The 23,869-nt window shown below is 44.2% G+C and overlaps 1 protein-coding gene across 15 annotated transcripts in view; it reads right to left on the bottom strand.

Moving 5' to 3' along the window:
- Positions 1–23,869, bottom strand: part of MSI2 (musashi RNA binding protein 2) — a 437,270-nt gene that overhangs the window by 5,465 nt on the left and 407,936 nt on the right. For 7 of the 15 annotated variants that reach the window (XM_044430028.1, XM_044430033.1, XM_044430036.1 and 4 more), the window contains 3 exons: positions 22,818–23,026; positions 21,296–21,373; positions 11,901–17,393 (listed from right to left, as the gene is read on the bottom strand). The exons of 1 other annotated variant lie outside the window; for it this stretch is intronic. In XM_044430028.1, coding sequence (XP_044285963.1) covers positions 21,332–21,373; positions 22,818–23,026 — 251 coding nt within the window. In that variant the 3' untranslated portion in view covers positions 11,901–17,393; positions 21,296–21,331. Of the gene's footprint in view, positions 1–11,900; positions 17,394–21,295; positions 21,374–22,817; positions 23,027–23,869 lie in introns of those variants that run through there. 7 more of the 15 variants (XM_044430030.1, XM_044430035.1, XM_044430037.1 and 4 more) reach the window with 3 other exon arrangements.

The raw sequence follows: 23,869 nt of genomic DNA, 5'->3' as shown, positions 1-23,869 counted from the left end.
CTTGAAAATAGAAGGCAGTGTATTTTGTGGGCCCAGGAATCCAAGACACACATGCAAACAAAGGCAAGCCATGGTGGGTTTAGCATAGTGAGAAAGTGGTTTCAGCGCAGGAAGTGGAAGCAGCAGCTCAGGTGAAATTAGCAGCCCTCCTCATAAATCTTTGGGAAATTCAAACAGCCATTAATGTTTGTAGACATTTTAAGCGATGATTTCATAATCGCGCCAATCTATCTGTGGCTTTGGTATAGATGAGGGTCGTTTGGTTTAATGTACGTTTCAGTCTTCATTGCCTTTTAACTAGTTTTTAATCAGTAATTATTGCTGAGCTGGAATGGTATGCGCAGTCCTTCCTGCACGCTCCCCGGAAGAGTGCCAGTCAATATGTCATGTCAATTAGCCTGCGGTGCGTGGGCTGGCAGGAAGTGCTGAATCTCTTGCTAGCAAAGGGCAGCCGGATAAGTAGCCTGCCTGTCTGATGAACCCTGGGGTGGAGGGAGAGAACTTTCCCAACCCCCTCCCCAGGTACTTTTGCAATCCCCCCCTGCCCCCCAGTCTCAGTATTTCAGATAGGAAAGGGCCAGGGCCACCAACTTGTGTGAATCAAAGGAATACTGTTGCTTCTGGATTGGTTTGCAAGCAGAGCACAGAAGAAAGTGAACCAAGATCCCCTTCTCTTTTCAGACAAGCTAATTTTCGCGATAATTTGGGCTGCTTCCAAATGCTGCTGTTTGGAAATATAGACCCCTCCTATACATGTGACCTGTACTTCTCACTGGCTTGTTATGCATGGGCTTGCATGTTTAGGTTTTCTTTGTTTTGGAATTTTTTTTGAGTGTACTTCTCTGGGAAAGCATTGGTTATTCAGCCACTTGTGTCCTTCTGCTGCATTTTTTTTATCGGTTTGCTGTTTCCAGATCCGATACAGGCTTGGAAATGGCTGGTGTCCTTTCAAACTGCTTTTTCCTTTGAGTGCTATCGCTTTAAGATGAGATTTCCTCAACAAAATTATTGCATAACCAACCTCATGGAACAGTTCACAAGGCCTAAGTATTGCTCAGCCTGCTTTTTCCTGTATGAACTACCTGCTTTCTCAGTCATCCATAGCAGCTTTGCTCCATATTCGCCTCCAAGGGGGTATTATGGGATGGATCTTTTTCAGAGGTGGCTCCAAAATTATGGCGCCTGCACCCCTGGGAGGCTCATCCTATGCCTTCTTCATTACATTTAACGTGTCCAGTGGAGGCAGTTTTATTTCAATAGCGTCTGGGGAACTTCTAAGTTTATGAATCTGTTCAACTGCTGTAGCGTTTGTTTGATAGCTGTCTTAAAGCTGATTTAAATATTTATTCTCCTGAACATGTTCAGAGTCCACTGAGTAAGCAGAGACCAGGGTAAAGGGATCGAGGTTGGAGGGTGATGTAACCCGGCAATACCTTGGCATCCCCTTTGCTAGAAATTTTAACAGTGCTTGTACTGATTCTGTTCTTCTAATTATTATGTCTTCTCCCTTAGAATCCTCAGCATTGTAATTAGCTGAGATTACTCAGAACTCTGTTAGAGAGATTGCAAGCCCTGAACTGTAGTTCCCAGGCTTTGAGAGACTATTGGGCCACTTCAGATCTTCTGTAAAGGAGACTTTCACGTGATCTGTAAAGCTTTTGGCTTTAATGATCTGAGAGATTTGGTGATTCTGGGATCGGCAGTGATTGGCGCCTGCCAAGGTCACCAAGTGATTTTCCTGGCAGTCTGGACTTGCTCTTATCTTGTGCCTTTGTCCAACAAACCATAGCTGTTGCTGCAAAGCCATGGCATTTTACGTTTAGAAGGACAGCTCAAACCTTAGGCTTGGTAATAAACAAAAAGCCAATACCATTTTCTACCCATGGATGGATAGTTGAAGGGTATTAATGGGCATAATTGTTGAAGGGGTGAGAATGATCACTCATTCCTGAAAAGCAGATGTTGCACCAAACTTGACTTATGCATCATGAAAGCAAAGATTTGACAGGAGGAATGGGGAATGGAAGCAACATTTCTCCAGAGCACTGATAGTCTGATATCAGAGCCCTGATAAGACAGAGATTTCGAAGTGTGGCAAGGATTTGTTATGCTGCTGTAAGTCTCAGCTTGCCCCATGCCCATCACAAATTTGAAAAATCGGGATAAGGATTCTGTCCTGCAGGTCGGGAGCGCATTATTCAGAAGCGGAGCACTTGTCCATCCTACCTTTGATTAGCATTAATTATTTGCAGAGGGAAAGTTCTTCCCAGCCCTGCATGAGAGGCTCTGTTAACTGGGGGTGTCCAGAAGTGAACCTGGCCCCTTGTTGTGCAGCTCAGCTATTATCCCTTTCCAGCAACGCGCAGGAAGCAAGTGGAGCTCTTTAAAACATTCCATCTGTGCTGAAATTCAATACTGAGAATGTGTCGCTCGCATCCTGTCTCCGGGGTTTGGGGGGTCCCTTTGCAAGGCAAGAGGGGCTGCTCCGTACTCTTCAGCCACCCAATTGTAAATTTCATTGTAATGCGTGGTGGTGTGTAGGAGGGGACATGTGTGGCTGTACCAAGGCAGGGCAGAGGGCTTGCTGATAGCTCATGTTGTGTCCGCGTAAATATTGGAGCAGGAAAAGCTAGCAGATGTTGTCTTGTGCCTCAGTTGAGGGAAGGTTGGTGACAAATAGCTATACTTTCTCCTCCTCCTCACCTCTGCTTTGGAAGGCCCAGCTCCAGTTTGAGGGGCCTCTCAGGAAAGGGTGGTTTGGCAGACCCCCTTCTACATTGACCAGCCTCGGCTGATTGCATTCGCAGACTCTGCGGCGTCCTGGAGCAAGGGTACCCCCCCCCCCCCGCTTTTGCAATGGAACGTAAGACCGAGGGTCCATCCACCATTGGATGACGGAGCGGCAAGGCACCCTGTGGTCTTGGCTGCTCACACTCTGAGCCTGTGTGCAGTACCAAAAGGCAGTGAACACGGTGTCACTGTTTAACGGTGTGTTATTTTTAGCGATTGTATTTATTTCCCCCCTCAGAGCCAGTGAGTTAGAGAGTGTCCTTATGGTGCTATTGCCACAATAGAATGGAAACAAAGTCTGTCAGGATCTGACACATGCAGCTTTGCAACATAAAAAAAGGATCTGTTTGCAGCACTGTGTCTGTCAACACAAGAGGAAAGTCTCCTTCTGGCCTTTGCAGATGGCTTCCCTTTCACACACTAGCAAATTTACAAGATGCCACGGAAATGCACTGCTTTAAAAGGCAAATTAACACAGACCCTGTTGTTGGCAAGTGGAGGTGCTCTTTTGTAAAGAGAGGAGGCGGATAGGCCAGGATACCTTCCAGAACTGACTCCTGTAGAGACACCATAGTGTTGAGGGAAAGAACAAGAGAGCAGAACCTTCTTTATTTGTACTATTTATACACCATGTTTCAACTTTTCTTGTGCCTGCTTTCTGTTTGCAATGACTGCTTTCTTTGCGAGGATGGAAATCAAGCAGCAATGGAATGGGAGACTTGTGCAGATGGGTAAAACTGCATTCTTCGTGTACTAAGTATGCAATCCTGTGCAGGTTTTGGCAGAAGCGGCACAGGATCACATTCTGAAGTAGGACTGGGGAAAATTGAACAGACAAGGGAATTTGCACAAATTCAGTAGGAACCGGGAATGAGAACGATGTGAGCACTTATTTGACAGTTTGCAAATATTTTGGGCAGACATGTGCTCACACTCAGGGCTTCATATGGGGCATGCATGCATGCATGGTTTCCTGGCAAAACTGTTGTGTGTCTCTGCTATTAGTACTTGTGAAATTGGCCAGTAAAAGTTCTTGGTGTGTCCCCCACATCTGCCATCTGAATGGGGCCTGTTGGGGGCCTCCTCTGAGTCATGGGAGGGAGTTAGGACAGGTGTCAGGGTGGATCTAAGGGAGCAGAGCCCTATTTTTTCTGGATGGACCTAGTGGGAAGATGTGGGGAGGGGAGTATTGTCTGTATACCGTTGGGTGCTGACTGTCTAGTGCGGGGCCAGCTACTCAAGGAAGGCTTTTTCAAACTCTCCGTCTTTTAGGGGTGTGCACCAGGGTAGGGTTGGGGTTAGAGAAATGAGGTGTCCTGGCATGATTCTGATGGTTGGAATGGGTTTAGAATGGGCCAAAATGATGAGCTGTGCAGAAAAACTACTCAGGGAAGGCTTTTTGAAAATCATCCTATTTTCAATGGAACTTTTGTCCTATATTAGGGTTAGGGGTGTGCACCAGGGTAGGTTTAGGGTTAGAAAAACGAGGTGTCCTGGCATGATTCTGATGGTTGGAATGTGTTTAGAATGTGCCGAAATGATGAGTTGTGCAGAAATAGCTACTCTGGGAAGGCTTTTTCAAAATCGCGCTCTTTTCAGTGGTACTCTCGCCTTGTATAAGGGTTAAAGTTGTGCACCAGGGTAGGGTTAGGGTTAGAAAAACGAGGTGTCCTGGCATGATTCTGATGGTTGGAATGTGTTTAGAATGTGCCGAAATGATGAGCTGTGCAGAAAAAGCTACTCAGGGAAGGCTTTTTCAAAACCGCCCCTTTCAGTGGTACTTTTGCCCTAAATTAGGGTTAGGGGTGTGCACCAGGTTAGCATTGGGTTCTTGGTGGTGAAACAGTTCCACACCTACCACAGACTGCATGCAGTGTCCTCTCTGTCGGCATGCGAGTGAAGTCGCGCCAGCATCTGCCCTGCAGCCGGGCATCAGATAACGGTGCACACAGGGGCCATGTGCATGTTAGGATACAAGTAGCGGTGTCCGGTCATGATGTCACGAGCCGCGACTCATCCGAGCATTCACATAGCCGGTCTGTGTGCTGTCAACCGTGTGTGTGTGTGTGTGTTTGCATTCTTGGACTGGCTGCAAGTTGTTTTTTCTAATCTAAGCCCTCAGTTTTCCAGTTTTATTGCAGTGTTGGCACATTGAGGTAAACCCAGTGGGTTTTGGGTTGTAGTTTGGGCACTCGTTCTCTAAAAGGTTTGCCATCACTGGCTTAGGGCATTGGAGAGGACAATCAGTTGTTTGATTTTCTCCACATGTGTGAAGATTGGAAGGTGGGTAGTAGGGTGGAGAGATGGAATTTGAATGGAATTTTCTTTTAAAACATAACAAGAAGGATCTTTGGGGTAATAATCAGGCTGAATTACAGCTTCTAAAATTAATACTGTGCAGGGGTGGCAAGTCTGATGTGTGCATTTTTTAATCTGCACATATTTTTCTCTCTCCCTGCAATCAATATGCTATATAATGAATGTGCTTTAATAAGCATACTCTGTTTTATTATTCTTATTAACAATAAGGAGGCCTTTCAAAATATCCATGAAAAGAGACACTTATGTTCATAATTAATAAATGCTGGTTTTGGTTTCTGCTGCCAAACAGCTACTGTGAGTGGGCTTGATAGGCGATAGATCTTAATTCTAACAGCATAGGGGGCTTTAAGTAAGAGTGTGTGCGTGTGCGCGCCTGTGTACGGCCGATTGTTAAGCAAGTGTGGCAGAAAACAGTTAACATGCTTAAAGCAGTTGCAAATCATGTCTTTTGTTCTCCAGTTAGGAAGCATGAGGTCAGATGATTAGCTCAGCAAAAACTCAGTTATTAGGGAAATAGCACCATCTCGGTCGCATTTGAATCTTTTAAAAAGAACCCTTTTTAAAGGTATAATTTCAGTTTGTGCATCCTAGAGCATACCAGAGCGGGCAGGTTGTCTGCTCTTATAGTGGAAGAAAAATGTTAACAAATTGGCAATTCCAACATGGTTACCTTTTTTCAATTCCTATTTAATCTCTGTCCCTGTATCCATGAATTGTTAGCTGAAACGCCAGCCCTCACCCTGGAGAGTTGCTATCCACTTGGGGTGGCAGGAGGCCTGCCTGGGTTTGTTCGTGTGTTTGTCTTTTTTACTGCTGGAACCACTGGCCAGGTCTTTGGGCATGTAAAAACCAGGCGGTTTGCTTGATGGCTGAATGTTAGTTTTAAATGTGAAGCTGCGATGCTCTGAATAACAACCCTGCTCTCCTCGTGTTCACAAAGTCCATGCTAAGATAGGTTAGCAAAACATGGGCTAATGTGCCCTGCTCTGGAATTGACCACATCCAGGCATTATCCTTCTGTCCAACCAGAGTTACCAAAAATTAAGGGTGTGCAGCTACATAGTTGAAAGTTCCTCCAGGGTGCTGACTTGGATAGCAGGCAGTGGCTGCATAAGCAGGACATGAGGCAGAATGTTGCAGGACAGACAGAGTGCCGTCGCCCAGGTTGCCATCATTAGCCGTGCGTGTAGCACACCCGTCCTTCTCCTCAAGAGTTAACTTCACTTGGCCTTGCTGCAGTTTCTGTTACCCAGACTTCAAAGGCCTGTGCTAAACGTTGTCAGAACAATGAGGCTGTCATCTCTAGCGCATGATTTATAGGAGAAGTGGTAGGTGGGGACAATGATAAAATCGGGAAGTCACATTTCATGACTCTGTACTGTTTTAGCCACATCATTCTTCTACCCGCATCATGGTAGAATTAGCTAGGGAAACTGGCACAGAAGGTCAGAAGGGAAGGCCTCTTTTGCCCCTTTCTCCAAAATGGCTCTCCCACTTGCAGGCTGGTTTCAGAGAACACAGTAGCCCTCACTGAAGGGTTAAGTACGGGTTCCTGAAATGAAAGTTACCATATTGTTCAGACCCAGCCATGCTCACAGCCCTAGTGCGTTAAACACAGGCACCCATCCTCCAGAGCCCAGCAACAAACGCTGGGTCCTCTTTATGCATTGCTCATGGTTTGTTCGCATGTTTGGCTTCAGAGAGCATGATGGGATAAGTAAAGTAAAGGTGAGTGACTCGAGCAAGAAAAGGAATCCAAGATGGGTGGGAATTCAAGATGATCTGAAAACAGGACAGGGCAAGTGTAGGAAGTGGAAGGAAGGCCAGGCTTCACAGGAAGAATACAGGCAGGTAGCACAGAATTGCAGGAAAGCGAAAGCTGGGAATGAGCGGAGGCTAGCGAGGGATGCTAAAGACAACAAAAGAGCCTAGATTAAGACCCTCTCTGCTTCTTTCTTTTGTTCTCCTGCTCCACTTCGTATTTGCATGCTCCTTGTCCCATGTGGCACACCTATATTTCAGTCCTGCCTGCTCTTAAAAACTGAAGCATGCAAACAAAAGTACTCACAAATGCTTAGTGCTTCATTTGTGACCTTTCTCTGAGTCAGCCTGATTTCACTGCAATAACCACCTGTGCCTTGCTTTAAGGCCACTGCCATTACTTCTCTGTGCTGCTGTCCTTGAGGAGCATCTGGGAAAAGCTGCTGCTGCAAAAAGCAAAAACTGGGCTTCTAACAGGTATCAAGCTCACATTTTTCTGATCTTGAAAGAACTGGTTGTGTGTCGTTTGCTGGGCTCAGTTTAGGCTGTTGGTTTTAAAGTCCTAAAAGACGTAGGAGCCGGCAGTTTGTGGGACTGCCTATTCTATGGTGACCTTTTGAATGTGTGCCCTGCTCCTTGCATGCCCTGTGTGAGAAGGCATTCTCATGTGTCCTAAGAGCATCCGAGCCCTGCAGGATCAAGGGCCCATCTTGTCTGGCATTTGGTTCATACGGTGGCCGACCAGTTGCCCGTAGAAAACTGTCCAGCAGGACAGACATGCAACAGCATCTTCTCATCCATGTTCCCCAGCAATGGGGATCCATGGGTAACCAGACTCTGCAACTGTCGCTCCCACCCAAATTGTGGAAAGCAGCCCTCCTCCTCCTCCTCTCTCTGGTTTTAGAAAAGATGTCAGACCACCTCCCTTTAACTTTAAACTTCGTTTTCAGTTGTGGTGTTGCTTTAATGAGCTTAAGGGTTTACTATTTGTTTTTATGCTGCTGTTCTAAAGGCCTTGGTGGTTTTTCAGTAAAGGCTGTAAAAACAGTCAAAATAATTGCTAGTACAAATAATAATAAATAGGTCAGGTCATGTAGGATTCCTGTTCTCTTGAGATTCTGCAACTAAAGGTAAAGTCCTTTGCATGCTTAAGCAGGAAAGAGGCCTACAGCTCTCACCGTCCCTTTTTTTTTCTGCGTAGGATTGTGTCCTAAGAGAACCAAAACTCTGATGCTGAAAGTAAATATTGGGCTGGATTTAAACATTCTTGTATTTATACAAATTGTGTATTTCAGCTTGCACGGTTCATCTTTTTTGTCAGGGAGCAGGGAGGACTGAAATTTAGGGGACCCATATGAGACAAAGGAGCATGGAATGGCAAATGAACACGGGGAACAAAAGCAGAAGGTAAACTAGATGCTTTGCACACAGAAAGCACTAGGACCAGCTGTCAATTAAGCGACCCCAGGGAGCAGGAGATGGGTTGAGACCTTGACATTCCAGTCCCAGTCAGAGTGGACATACTGGACTAGAAGCTTAGCATGCTCTCCCTCCCCCACCTCTCCCCACCTTGCTTTCCCATGGGTAAGGACTGCTCTGAGATTTCAGTGAAACTTGCTGTCCTTTTCCCATGGAGCAGATAGTAGGTGTGACAGAGGCATGGCTCTCCCAAGCCCAGACTTGTAAAACGTAGTAGAGACATTGATGGAGAGGGGAAACCAGTGTATTAAACACAGGGGGTGATATCTGTGGCACACCACTGAATTAAACACAAAACAAAAAACCCACACTGCCTCCAATCCAGTCAGTGCTGTGCACTTTGAAATCTCATGGACTTTAATTTATAAAGGGGTTTAGAAAACTTTTTTTTAAAGCGTCATGGACTTCAGATGAAGAGATAGAAGAACTTGCTTAACTCGCTCATAGATACTTGTGGATTCCAAGTGCTTAGCTTTGGCTAGATTGTGCCCATTGGATTGTGAAATGAAAAGCCAAGCTTCTCAGCAGGGCAAATTCTTAATTCTGTGTTGGGCTCCATTTCAAAATGTGTTGTGTGCACCCTATTTAAAATACACTCACGCAGATCGCAGTGCTGGCAAGCCCTCATGCAGTAGTCCAGCCTGAACAAAAAGCCGTAGGGAACAAGCTTTTGAGTTACACAGAACTCTTCAGAGACACACTGCCAGTTTGCTCTCTTGTCTGCATTTGGCACAGTCAGGTGTACTCTTAGAAAAATTTTGGTGCGTGCGTTGTTAAAAAAAATATATATATGAATAAGCCATGCCACCTATTACCCAAAAGCAACTTCAAGCACTTCTTATATCTACTCTAGCCAATCCGCAGTTCAAGTTGTGCAGCCGGTGCTGTCTGAAGAATGTTTCAGACCTGTTATGATTCACCATAGATGTTTATGGCATAAGGGAAATGTTATAAATTGCATTTCTAAGACCGGTTTTCTTTTTCAAGGGTAGTAATTCATCAGGAAAAAGATTTTGGGGACTTCTTTTAAACCCCTGCCGTTTGCTTCTGATTTGATTTTGTAAGAAGCCAAGAGGTGACTAGGGATCTTATTTTGATTATTATGATTTTTTTGTGGGGGCAGTGATAAAAAAATCCATTTGTCGACACCAAAGGCTCACGGGCATATTTTTAGCTGAGATATAAGAGGCCGTTCAGCATTTTGCAAATGCACAACCCAACATGTAACACACTCATAATTCACTAATGTTTGCTGAATGACAGGGTTAAGTGGGTGTTATTCCCGGCCTCCCACCACACTAATGCATTCCAGACCTGCGCTCCTTTTTCTCCTGGATAGAAGTCAAATCATTGCCGGCCGGCCTGGATACAGCAGCAGCCCTCCACTGCGAGTGAGTCCCACTTCCTAAATGGTTTTCATTTGTTTTTCTAATCTAATTTTTCCCTGGGTACCTCACTCATCATCAGGCCCATTAAGGCTTTGATGGGTTGACTGCTTTCCAGAGACCAGGCGATCCCACAGCCTGCAGGGTGCTGACCTTCAGCCGCAGAAACTTGGCGTCCATCTTCTCTTGTTAAGCAGCCGGAGCGCTGAGGTCTCTTTTTCAGTAACAGAGGTGCCCTTGGAGGGAAGAGATCATTTTGTGGCTCCCTCCATGCCCCCCGGCCTTTCTTCCTACACGGATTCTGCACAAGTCACCATCTTAAGCTGAGACCAGGATTTAGCCGCTTATTTTTCAAGTATCAAGTTCCAAGTCATCTGAGGGGTAGGACTGATAGCACTCTCCCCATTTAAAAAAAAAACAAACCCTAATATTTATATGCCACCCTATTCCCATAGGCTCCCATTTCATTAATTAACTGTGAAGGAGAAGGCAGGATGACGATGATTTTTTAATTGGAGTAGAATGTCCCTCAGCCCAGGCTGTGCTTGGTTGCCTGAGCTTGGACAGCAAGTCAACCTATCCGGGGTTGAACAACCCAAGTCGGGGGGGGGGGGGGGGCAAGCCACAGGATTTAGAAGCAGTTTTGGTCAGACAGCATGGTACCCCACTGGGATACTTATTCACAATAGGCTGTTGTGTCACATGAACCAGTTCACAGGATTGTGCAGCTTTTGGGGTTTCTTCTGGCAAAGGAATACAGGCTGTCCCTGGATTACAAGCAAATTTTGTTGCTGAGAATGTCTTTAAGTAGAAGTTGGACCGCCTGTGTATGGGCCATCTTTAGCACAAGTAAGCTAAATGTTTGACTTAGTAGATGTATATATTTTACCTTTCCAGGCTCCTTTCTAAGAAACACATCCATATAGAGGCAGCCCTACACATTTGTGGGAGTTAGGAGCACAGGGCCCCTGCGAAAAAAATATGACCCCCCCCTCCCCAAACCTTCCCACTGACTATAGGTTTCTTGGATGGCTTCGCCCTCCCACGCTCAGACCTTGGTCTGACACAGCAGAGCGCCGCTTGTTCCTTTATCACATTCTTGTGTTCTTATTCCCTGCACTCTCTTTCTCTCAACAGTGCCTCCCCGCTGTACCAAGGAATGGCCAGAGGGATTTTGCTCTCCGGACGAGCGGGGCAAGAAGGTATGCTTCGGCACGTCTCCACCTCTCCCCTTTTGCCCCCCCCCCCCCCCCCGGTGAGGATGATTTTGTGCAGTAGGCTGCAAAATGCCAAACGTTCCCATGTCACTAGCACAACCTGTCTTGGACTTGAAGGTTGACATTCACAGGCTTTATGGCAGTTTGTTCCTAAGTACAGAAGTGCATAACCCAGGGCTGCATGTGTCCACGTTGGGTAGATTGCGCTTCATAGCTAGAACTTCACAGATGTGCAGGCTGTCACTTGGCTCTCTCAGTTGCTGTCCTGCACCCACCAAGTTCACGCGGGTCTTTTTCAAGGACCATGGGTTGAGGAGTACGGGCTTCATGTGCTCTAGGTAGCTCTAGCATCCCTTACCCAAAAAGATGGTAGCCAGGTTCAGTGCATTTGTACAATGTTACACCAGAACCTATTCTCTCTTTGGTTTTAAAATTATAGCCAGTAATCTTATTTTTGTTTGTTCTTTTAAAATACGTAATGCCCTGACCAAACAAGATGGGTATGTCTGAGTCACGTAGGCCCCTTTCTTTGCAAACAGCATAGGGCCAAGTGGGGAACCAATCACCAAGATTTGTTTCTAGCCACTGGACGCGGCTGAATTAAGGTTATAATACTTTGGTTTTTACAGAGAATCACCTGAGGTGGAAGGTGATCTGTGGATCTACTTCTTTCTGAGTGTTGGGTGCCTTCTTGGACTTTGCCTTCGTGATGTGTAGGATAATATCTTGTAATCAAGAAAAGAACCTTCATGCAAGGTAGGTTCACGTCTCCTCCCCAGCAGATGTGGAAAAACATAGAACACCTTGTCTGCTGTAACAGGGTAATTAAGAAATTATGATTGACTAAAAGGAACATATGGGTACCTTTTGAGATGAATGCAGGAATGGGAGAGGAAAAACAGACATTAAGTAGCGAGCGATCGATGGAAATGACATATCACACAACGCTGTTCAAAACAGATTTTTATTTTTTTTCTGAGACAAACACATTGATTTTCTGGACCACAGTAGAGGATGGAAACCTTTCACAAACTTATTTATTTGAAAATACAAATATAAAATTATACTTTCCACATCTGTGATGTGAGAGACCCCCATCCATGTAGTATTTTACAACAGGGCTTCGGAAAGCCATACACAGAGACCTGAAAGATGCTTGATATATATAGATACACGTATATATATATATGTATGTATATATATATTTATATATGTATATAAAAAGTCACTACCAAAGTTCGCATCAGTTCATACTAAAATAGAAAAGGGAGGGGCTAGGCCTGGCCACTGTGTCATTGCTGATTAAGTACATTTAGATCCACCTGAAAATGCTGAGACTTTGCATTGGATTACTGATGGAATTCAAAACGTGTACAACAGATATGGTGAGATTATTTGCTATCACTAGAATTCAAAATGACAGTCGCATCCCACACATGGTGATATTGGCGTTATGTACAGAACACAGGTTATATCGCACGGGTGACTTCTAGTTGTTTGCTTTTTGTCTGAAACAAAAGTCTGTTGAGACAGTACATTCTGATTGTTTGGTAACTGGTGAACAGATAACTTTGATTTTGAACTCATCATTTTTGGTAAAATTTTATTACAGTATTAAAGTATTGCTTAGCTCGCAGAATCTCATGTAGTGCTTACACAGCGAGAAATGGATTGGAATGGGATTCTGCGCACTTTATGAAATTCTACAGTGTATTGATGCAGATTTTTGGGGAATCTGCCAGTGTGTCTAAGGCCCCCTGTCACTCAAAACATAGTTAGACCAGCTTTCGTTTGCTTTTCCAACTGTTTTGCTTTTCGGAAAGAAACCCAAAGGCAAACAAAAAAGGAAACCTTTCGAAACAAATATACCCAAATAGTAAAAAAATAAGTAGTGTTTTGTTTTTGTTTTGTAAACAATTTTATACGCAATAAATATATTACATAACCATGGCTGACCTTTGAGAAAACATGTAGGAAAACTATATTGCTTTTGCCTTGCAAGTTGCATTGAATTTGATGGCAAATGAAACTTGATGGTTTGGGTGGCTGGAGTCCCTAGCCCTCATTCACACTCAAGCTCAAAAGAGCCGTACAGGGTTAATAGTTCAAGTGGAAAAGAAGAGAAAATAAAAGTCTGTACACCTTTCAGGTCATTATTATTTACCAACAGTTACCCAAGGACTCAACTAGTCTAGCAAGATGTGTAACATTCATCAGCTTGTGTATATACTGCTGTACAAGGGGAAAAAAATTACTGTAACAGAGCCATGCTACCTTAAAGTCCAAGCTACAAAGTCAAATTAAAATGAACATTAGGCAGAATAGGAAACCAAAAGGGACAGGTTGCTCTTCATTTTAATCAAGTCAATTTCAACTTAAGATTCGATGGTGTGAGTTCTGTTTTTTTCCCCTTTGGTGGGAGGAGAAACAAGCAAGGTAAATTTTAAAAACTCCAGTCTCCTGTGAGTAAAATTCTGGCCCTCTGTTCAAGTCAGTAGCAAAAGAAGAAAAAGAAGAGTGTGCCAGGATTTCAGGAGAAAGGTCTTCCTAGACATTTAGGTCATCTGCCATCCAGTGCCATGGAAACCAGCCAAGAATCTCTTGCTGACTTTCCTTGGCATCTGGATTTCACAAGATGGTTTGATAACAAATAAGTTACTTGAGGCACAAACAACATTTTTCGATTCTCTTTATGGCAGATCTCCTGCTCTCCTTTTCACTCCTGGTCTGCACAATTCGATCACAACATTTTGCAAGGGGATGTTTGGAACCAAATGGCAAGATGCTGGGGTGAAGCTTTTTGCCTGCTCTCTTTGACTAAAATAAAGTTTCAGCTGAACCTTCTGTGTTAAAACTAATTTCCAAAAAAAAAAAAAAAAAAAAAAAAACCAGAAAATAGAATGTTAGAAAAAAAACAAACAAAAAAAAAAAAAATAAAAAAAATAAAAGAAAAAACCCCAAATCCTTTCGAATGGACTTCTAGATGAGTGAAGGGACTAGAATGAACATTAGCCTAGGAAGCCACTCAGAAAACATAGCAGATTCCACACGAGATGTGTTCAGGGCCATTGGGGCTTTTCAAAAGGGTTAGAAACATCTAAAACATATTCACACAGGTTATCAGTTTTTCTTCTGAGCATTCTTTTTTTTAAAAAAATATTTTTCTCTTAGTAAAATCATTTTATTATACCATGCCTCCCTCTTTTTATTTTAAAAAATAAATTAAAAAAATCCAGTTTTGCATATCTAGCATTAGCATTTAAGGTAGTATGGCACACCCTCTTCATCAAAGTAGAAGGGTGGGGGGATCTATATAATGCAGCAGGAGTTTTGCCAGCATTTTTTTTCTTTTAATGTTGTGAGACCTTTGGTTAGTTGAAACCACATGAAGATCAGCAGAAAGAGAAACAAACACAATTTAAATTTAAATTAAAAAAAAACACCTGCCCAAAACTTATTAGCATTTCTTTTTGTCTTAAATAAGAGAAAGTTCTATCCTTACTGGTCCTAAATCTGAGTAGCTACATCTATGTATTTAACCTTAATTACAATACAACTACCAATATGTCCTAGAAGAGGAAGAAAGAGAAGAAAAGAGAAAGGGATGGTGGCTTGGGAAATCACTACACTAAGCATCAGGACAGCACTCTTACAAGATAGTCATTTTATACATTATTAACATATAACAATGATCAGCAAAGAATCTTCTGTGAGGTGACAGGGACTGAACGATGAGGAGGGGAGTACATGGCACAGGCACGGACCCCTTCCGGGAAAGCTCTGCCGAACCGCTTGGGAGCAGTGCTGAGCGCCTCGCCCTGGGAGGGGTGGGGGCACCTCGCTGTCCTCCGAAAGGAGCTTTCCTGGAAGTAGCTCCTGACTTGTTGTGCTCCGATGTCATCTACATCGATTAAAGAGGAATAAAAAGAAGCATTCCCTGACTTCCTTAGTTTGTAAAAACACACTCGACTCTCAGGGAATTTGGTTTGCGATTAATTATGTTTATTATTATTATTAATTATTATTATCATTATTCTTTTTAGTGTACTACTTGATCAAGTCTCAATAATTTTAAAAAGTGTCCAGCATTCTGGCTTTTAAACCTGGTTGTTTTCGAAAGAAGATTTTATTTAAAAAAAACCCCTGAAGCATTATACAACAACCCCCTCCCCCTCAAAAACAACAACCAAAACAAAAAACAAAAACAAACCCCAACAAGTCAACCTATTATTTTTGTTGTTTAATTTAAAAACAAGGAAAAATGAGAATTTTTCCCCTCCTCTTTACAGTTAGAATTATGGTGTCTCGGTGAGTGTTCGAAGATGCCTTGCTCTAACTTGTCTATTCAATGTCTACGTTAGCCTACTTGTTAGTAAAATTTTACAAAAATAGGAGTGCAGCAGCTTTTTTTTTCTCTTAACAAATGTCGCATTCAGTGTCTTATTCTGGCTGTACCTAGAGTACCAAATTTATAAACGTAACAATTTAAAAAAATATTAATAAAACTTGTCAATATTAATGTTTAAAAAAAAGAATATATCCACACTATAGTTATGCTTGTAATATCACCTACTGTGTTGTACTTCGAGTTGCTGTTGCCGGCCTATTTGACCCATATTAAAAAAATTAAATTAAAAATATCCTTCATAAGTCTCCTCCCCAGCAGAAGGACCATATATATAACCGCCAAACATTAGACATGTGCAAATTGGAAATTGTCAGTTTTTCCCTACCAGTCACAGTGCAATGATGGTTTTATACATTTTTTTTCAAATCTGTTCTCAACTACAATAAATTAAAATTCTCTTGCGTCTAGGGTGATAAACTTGAAGCACTGAGGTATTCAGAACAATTTTTAAAAAAACCTTTGCTTTCCCCTCATTTGTTAATATAGGAAAGACTGGATAAAAGGAAGGTGAGAAGAAGCAACGCTCGGTCTGCCCCGCTCTACAGCTTGGGAGCCGCCCAGACGGCCCCTCACTCGGCAAGCGAGCTGCAGGAGGCATTGTGGCTGCTGAAATGGATGGACAGTCAGGTGATCTAAATAATGGTTAAAAAATGTGTGCTTGAAACTTTAAATACCTGTTTTAAATATTAAAATTGTAGCTTTTTCAAACTTGGTAAAAGCGCTTTTTAACTTAAAAAGGTAACTAGACGGTTACTTTAACAGCTGTGCACAGGTGTCTAGTTAATTATGCTGGTATGATGCTAGTACAGTTTATCAGGTCTAACACCTACAGAGCAAGCTAACCAGCGTTGATCGAACTGCTACGGACCAGCTCTGGCAGTTGATCTCAAAGGTTTACACTGAGGGTGCCACCCCCCCCCCCCCGGAACCGTGCCTGCCCAAGCATCGGCAAGATGAGCGGGAGCTGCCGTCTCCCCGGCTCATCCTCTGTTCGTGCCCAGGCAGGGGCAGAAGAGACGGTTCTGGAGGGCCGTGTACCCACTCTATCTTTTGCCTTCCGTTCCGTACAGAAACTGCCTTAGTCTGATGCCGTCACAAAAATATTATGCATTTCTCTCTCTCTCAATAGTTTATATGTAAGTTAATGGAATTGTATTTACAGTATTATTATTTTCATCATTATTATTTTTAGAATTCACAATTTCAAAAAACCTTATCCCCTCTTTTAACAACAAAAAAATGCACTTATAGAAAAAGGACACACAAAAGTGTGTTGTCCTCACCTTATTGCCGAAAATAGATATAATTAGGTTAACTAATAAAAAGAACCGCTAGAGATCCTGCTACTCAGCCAGCCTTCTATTCCACATCCTGCTTAAAATATAGTACTTTTGCTCACTCGTCTTGCTTGCTCTACTTCTAAATTCAGTGTGTGCTAAATTCCACCTGAAAAAAGTTTTTTCAGCTTCAGAATTGGTACCAGTCGACTGAGAATCATGTCACCATCTCAGTTTCCTTTAAGCGACAAAATACATAAGTAAGTAAGTAAGTAAGTAAGAAAGAAAGAAAGAAAGAAAGAAAGAAAGAAAGAAAGAAAGAAAGAAAGAAAGAAAGTGGGAGAATTAAATAGCAAAGAAACCCTTAATATAGGAACAGTTATATTATTATGGTTAGACTTTTTCTAAATACACAAAGTAGCAGATCTATGTGACTATAAGCCTATGTCAAAATACTACCAAAAAAAAGTGATTAAAATAGATTTCAAAGGGGAAAAAAACATCAAGAAAAATAATAAAACGAACAAAATGGATTATATATATATACAAGTTTGTTTTTTAAAAAGCTGTTGTTCTATATAGTACAGCAGGTTCATGAGATGATAGAGATTTTGGACAACCCAAATCATCTGAGTGCCACCTCCAGTTTGTGTGGGTTATTGATGATTTTATGCTCAAAGTCTGATGATGTATCACCTAAATATGGAACCCTTCAGAAACTTCGTCCTGTCTTTCCTGGACATCCAGATATACTCTAGAGGAGAGAGAGAGGGGGAGAGAGAGGGACAGAGGATAAAAAACCCCCAAACACCAGTCTTTGCACCCAGTCCAGACATACGCATAGTCTTAATAGTGCTCTTTGGAGTGTCTCCCTTCCTGTGTGTGGTGTACTTGGATGTCATTTGCTTCCCAACAAGCCACCGTTCATTTCTAGGAAAAGGGGACCTGTACGTTCTCTAACTGCATGTCTAAACATGCACCACAGCAACCCAGATCTTGGAGCAAGGAGAGTGGGATTCTGCTGCCTCTACAAACTCTGCCCTGTGCTGGCCGACTCCTGCATGGCTCAAGCCGCCCTGTTTTTGCTCTTCACAGGGAGTGACAAAGGAATCTTTCAGACACAGGACTCCCCTTCACCTTAGGAACTGTAAGTATTTGCCACCAACCCTCACCAGCTTCTGAGATTTTACTGGGCACTGCTCCTAAGTATAGGCCTTCGGGCCATGTACTCCAACATGGCTGGCACTGGCTGGTGGCTGGTAGCGGTAGCAGCAGCAGCAGCAGCAGCTCTCCAGAGCTCCTTCTGTAGCCCTACCTGGAGATTCTGGGCTCGATCCAGGAAGCTTCCGCATGCACTTGCTGCTCAGGGTGATGATCTGCCCCTCTGGCAACCACTTGGCTGGGTGTAGCATTCATGGGGTAACTCCAGGTTACCAGTGGGGAAATGTGGGGCAGTGCTAGTGAAGGGCTAGTAGGGTTGGCCTTTGGCATCCTGGCACTGCGACTGCAGGATCTTGGCACGGGCAGATCATCCTGCGCAAGCCTGACACTGTCAGGATTCTGCCCTAGGATCTGTTCTGAAGGTGGCTGAGTGAAGGGAAGAAGGCAGTGCGGAGGAGGGAGCGTGTGGACAGGTGGGTGGCTTCAGACTGGGATCATTACGTCTGAACCCGGGCACTGCAACTGCTACTGGGCAGGTTTGTGCAAAAACAGAAGGCATATGAAACCGAATAAAACGCATTTGCGGGGAGGAGCATGCAGGTCTGCTCACTGGTGGAGTTAATGGCCTGTAAGCCACATCGGGAAGGCTCTTTAAACAGTGCCCGTGCCCACGCAGTGCCTCAGCCACATAACTGGCGGTTCCTTGAACGCTGCCATGACAGAAAACTCTGGGGCTTTTCTGGCTGGCTTCAGCAGGCAGAACACAAAGGCAAGCTGCTTACCTGTAACGGTCATCTGTGGTCATTCGAGTGGTCATCTGTGCAGTCACACACACAGGGCTGCCCCCGCAAGGAGCACGTTGCCGGGAAGATTTAACAGCTTGAGAACGTTTTGGTGGGAACCTCTCCCCGCTGTGTCTGTATATAGAGGAGCGCCCACCATTTTTATTTATGTCCTGACACAGACGTGGGGAGGAGTTCCTGCCAAAATGCTCTCGAGTTATTACTCTTTCCGGCAACGGGCATCACATGGGTGCAGCGCCCCATGTATGTGACACAGAGAGCCCACAAGGGGCTGTGCAAACACGGTTCAAACCATGATTACATCCCAGTGCTCTCCTGCCTTTCCCCCAGGCGGCCTACACGGCTCTTCTCCTCTCCATTTCATCATCACAGCTACGCTGTAAAGTAGGTCAGGCTGAGAGGCCGTGACTGGGCTGCCACCAGCCAGGGGGCTTCATGGCAGAGTGGGGACTCGAGCCTGCATCCTCTGGGTCCCCACCCCGCACTCTTAACCACTACGCTACCCTAGCTCTCCTTTCAGCTCTCCAAAATTAAGCCTCCACTCCCAAAGGGATGCTTCATGCATCCCTTTTCAACTGATCTGCACTATTTTCAAAACTTTTGCCAGATTTGCACCCGCCGGACCCCAAGGCTTTGGCTTTCTTTGCGGCCAGGCAGTTTTGGGGAAGACAAGGCATGCAGGAAACTCCACTTGCCTTACTCTACAGCTCCCTTTCCCACCGGGGCGAGACTGCAACACCCACAAGACAGTGTCACAGGTGAGTTGTGTGTGGGACTGGGACATGGGAGAGCTGGTGGAAAAGGAGTCCTAAATCTCAGTGGCTGTGTGGGGTGAGGGTGAGGAGCCGGGAAATGCGTGGCTCAAAACTCAGCTCACCTAGCACCTCTCACCTGTCAACCTGCGTCCCCTGCAGCTTTGTGGTGAGAATTACTGATAGTGTGTGTGCGAAAGCACTTGCTCGTGTTCTACTGTCGTTGCAGTGATGCCAAAGAATATAGCCAAAAGGCTTTGGCTTGGTTAGAAGTGGACTTTCTGGCTGCCTTCATTGTCCACTTCTCATCCAAGGTGGCCATGTCTGGACATCCAGCAGGAGAAGCAGCTAGACAACAAGGCTGACAAGCCACCTTGCCAGCTTTGCTAGAAAGAGTAGGACTGGAGTCCCCGTGAATTGCAGTCAAGAAAGCATGGCAAAAATATTTGTTTAAAACAAAAAAAAGGCACCACCGCTTTATAGGAAAGCATTAGTAGCACACGCAAGATTGCCACTGCGTTTTGCCTTGCTAATGGCTGCAGTGACGGCGACAGCTGCAGTGAGCATGAGGTGAATTAATGCAGAAAGTTAATCTGGTTAACACTGTTCTCTCGTTAGCAGCAAAACATCTTTTTAACGTTCAACTAATTTTCTGTGTAAAGTAACACAATCATATCAAAACCTGCTTGCTCTGTCTCGGTTGAATGTTGCCCACAAAATCCTGGCACCTACGTGAGTCCAAACAGTTCTGCACCCTAATTTTGAATAACCTCTGGGTTCCCCACTCGTGTTCCCCGACTAACATGCTGATTGGCATGCACTAAAAGCAAGGGCAGGGTGGTGCTGGTTGCCGGGATCCCTCCCGCTGTGCCAAGCAACAGCACAGGCTGTGCTGGCACATTTCTGTCTTGCCTTGCCTTGCCTTGCCTACATCATGGAACCCTTGTTGGCCTTGATGGGGTAATTCTGGGCAGGCTGCCATCCAGACAGTGGCCTGATGAGGACTTGGCTCGCTTCAGCCAGATGTGCCCCGAATGTCAAGGGTTAACTCGAAGTACTCTGGAGCATGTGGACTAATTCATGGGACAACTGCATTGCAACAGAGAACCATGGGAGCTGTTTCATGTTTCTGGGGATGCAATAGAAGTCATTTCCACAACATGACACCTTAGAGGGGGGAAATGACAGCACTGATTTTTTTCTGGTTAAAAAACAGCAGGGTCACCTGAGCCACTTCACCACATGCTCACTGCTGACCAACTCTGACATTAATTAAAACCCTCCACAAATAGCATTGCCACATTTTCTTAATTTCATCCATTTTGATCTTCATTCCATATACTGATTTGGAATTTAGAGTGCATGCTCTAGCCCAGGCACATAATTATGTTTAGAGCAACATTTACATTGATTGTATTTGTCCACTTTCAGCAATACTTAATATTTTTATTATTAACCTGGTCATTGACTGTTTTCTATGAGCAGTTTTATTCTCTGGGGTAAATATTTATAACTGGAAATATGCAAAGGACCCCAATTTCGATGTGACAATTAACAGATCAGTTGAAAGGGTAGGAAACAGGTGGGGCAGGGATCCAGGAAGCAACCGCTTTTAATTTACAGGTCGCTTCACTCTTTTTCATTCTGTGGGTCTGAGCAACGCCCACTGTGCCACAGTCGTGGTTGTTTTCTCGAAACACAGCTCTGCTCTTCCAAAACGGGCCGAGGAACACCCTCAGCACTCCGCTGAGCTCGAAGCATCACGGCTGCATAGAAGGGACAGGCGTGTAAGCACCATTTGCCAGATTACTTCAGGAGCCCTTTCCCGTTTCCATCCCAGAAAGCTGATTGTAAAAACTTCAAAGAAAAGGATGGTTAAAAGACAAGGAGGAAGGGATGAAGGAGCATAACAAAAAATAAACCACGGCGAGAGAGAGTACCTCCAAGCGAGATGGCAACCAACCCTGTGTAACGTTTCAATGGTATCCATTTGTAAAAGCCGTTGCAATCAAAGGGCCCTAAAATTGTACAATTGTTAATGTCATCATGGGCAGAAAAGGTGATTTTTTTTTTTTACTTCTTTGCATGAAATTATCAAAAGTCTCTAGTTTGTGTGTTGCCAGCATGAATACTGATACCATCTGCCCCCGTCAGCTCCTCTGCAGATCCATCAGGACCAGGTCTGAAAAGTAAATTTGGAGTGGCGTTTCTTAAGCGACTGTTAGTAAATAGCGGGTGCGAAACATATCTGAAAGGCAGCCAACTTTCATGGAACATGACTGAACAGGAGATTAAAGAGCCAGCAGCACGCAGGTCCACACCAATCATTGAAAAGGCCACGCCAGAGCACCTTAGTGAGTTACTCTGTGGGAACTGGTCTGTGGCAAAGGTCAGTAGCCCACACCCTTTTAAGAACCCGATCTTTTTCTTTAGGCAGAAAACGGAAATGAGGGCTGTCCTAAATGGTGATAGATGGCCTTAACAGAATAATCATCCGTATTCCACCAAACAGCCAATCCATGGGTTTTCCAAGTTATTCAGGTGACATTAAGGAAGGGAACAGATCAAGAATTCAGTGGATCTAATACTGGGACTTTACCTTTATTTTTCTTAATGCAGTAAAATAACTTAAACCATGGAACATTCTCTGTTGGGTTTTACCATTACCTCCAGCATATACGAGCTTCTCCAGATCAGGCTTAAAATGATGAGGTTAGCTGGCAGTTACACAGTGTCAGGAATTCATGCTAACACACACAGTTTCAACATAGTAGAACTGGAGGAAACAATCCTTGCATGCAATTGGTTAAGCAAAATTTCCACTCCCAGATTAGTAATTTTCGGCTCCCAAATTAGTAATCACACCACATTAATATTAAAACAACTTCTACCTGCTTGAAAAAGATTGTGTAGAAAACTTGCTAACAGCTCAGATTAAAAGTAACCACTCTTTGTACATTGGATTCACGTGGCCATTCCCCTCCGCCCGCCCCCACCGCAACGCTATACAGCCTGGCTCAGCATCTAAACGCGGATTAGATCTTGATTTGAACACAAGGCCTCTCTGCATCCAGAGTCCTTACTCTGGGAACCATCTGGGACCAAACACTATCTGGCAAGAGAGCGGAATATGGGGGCATGGCTAATGAGATTTCACTGTACTTGCTGGTTAAGAGGAATAGTTTTCTCTTGCCCTCCAAATGCGATGCTTGCATTTTGTGGAACCCATCGAGAAGGCTGGTGTAGGCGAAGACCCGCACACACAAATTCAGTTTGGCTTCCACGTCACAAGCAAGGCCTCGCAGGGTGCCCTTTTAAAAAGCTTGTTAGTAAATGGAGCCAGTCGCGTATGACACCGCTGGACAGCAAAGGTGACAACCACACACTGCCAACCAACTCTGCTCATTCCAGAGCCCAAGACCCTGCAGGAGAAGAAAAGGGTGAATAAAGAGGGCTACTTACAGCAATTCCATGCCCAAAGCCGGAGCCAGGCTGGGGGCTGGCAGCACTTATGTAGTTACCAACACCAGAGTCTTGACTGGCTGTACCGTAGAGGTCTGCAACCGGACCAGGGCTGTTTGCCCCCGGGAACCCTCCGGGCCGGGCTGGGTTGGAGCCTGCCGGGGAAGCGGGTGCGCCAAAATTCGGTTGAGCACTGTAGCTATTCAAGACTGGTATGTAGAGAATAAAGCTGGGTATGAGGCCGGAAGCCAAGCATGCACAGTTATTACAAAGCCAAACACTAATAAAAACAGCCTAGGTCCATCTTCTAACACTTAACCAAGGCCATGCGATAGGAGAGCAAAGTACTCAATAATAGTCAGCCCATACTACTAAGAAGCTTGGAGCTCCAAATATATAGAAAAATGTATAAAAAGAGAAGGAAAAAAAATCATTCAACACACTACTGCAACCAGAGACTGTAGGTGCTCAGTTTCACCAAATTATCACAAAAATATGTATTTTCCGACATCTGATTTGATGCTCATGCAGTAGTAAAACGAGTTTTCTAGATCTGGGCACGTCGAGACAGCATTCACATCCCATGCAAACTACAAAGGAACTAGTTTTAGACTACACATTGTGTTAATATTGATATTAAACGTTGACAGCAAAGAAAGCAAATCACAGCTAGGAAAACCGTTTTTTTGGATCCACTGAAAACTTTCAGATGAAAAATACAACCTGCCCACCCACCCTATTTAGCTCTTAAGATAGGTGGAGATTTGGAGGTTTGAAATGTTTTTCTTCAAATAAAAACAAACAAACAAACAAATGATATGCAATGGAACATTTGGGGACACTTGGGATACAAGCGGAGAGCTTGGTTCCTTTTCCTTCCTCTCTCCATGCCTGTCTCCACTTCCAAAGCTAGTTTTTGGGCACGGCCAGCACACAAGAAGAAGCGAGTATCAGGAAAGAGAGCCCGCTCTAGAAGTCCCATGGAGTGCAGTTACTTTGAGAGAGAGAGAGAGAGAGAGAGAGAGAGAGAGAGAGAGAGAGAGAGAGAGAGA

Source organism: Varanus komodoensis, unplaced genomic scaffold (assembly GCF_004798865.1).
Source record: "Varanus komodoensis strain SLA01 unplaced genomic scaffold, ASM479886v1 scaffold20_1, whole genome shotgun sequence".
NCBI lineage: Eukaryota > Metazoa > Chordata > Lepidosauria > Squamata > Varanidae > Varanus > Varanus komodoensis.
This window is presented reverse-complemented; position numbering and strand designations above follow the sequence as displayed.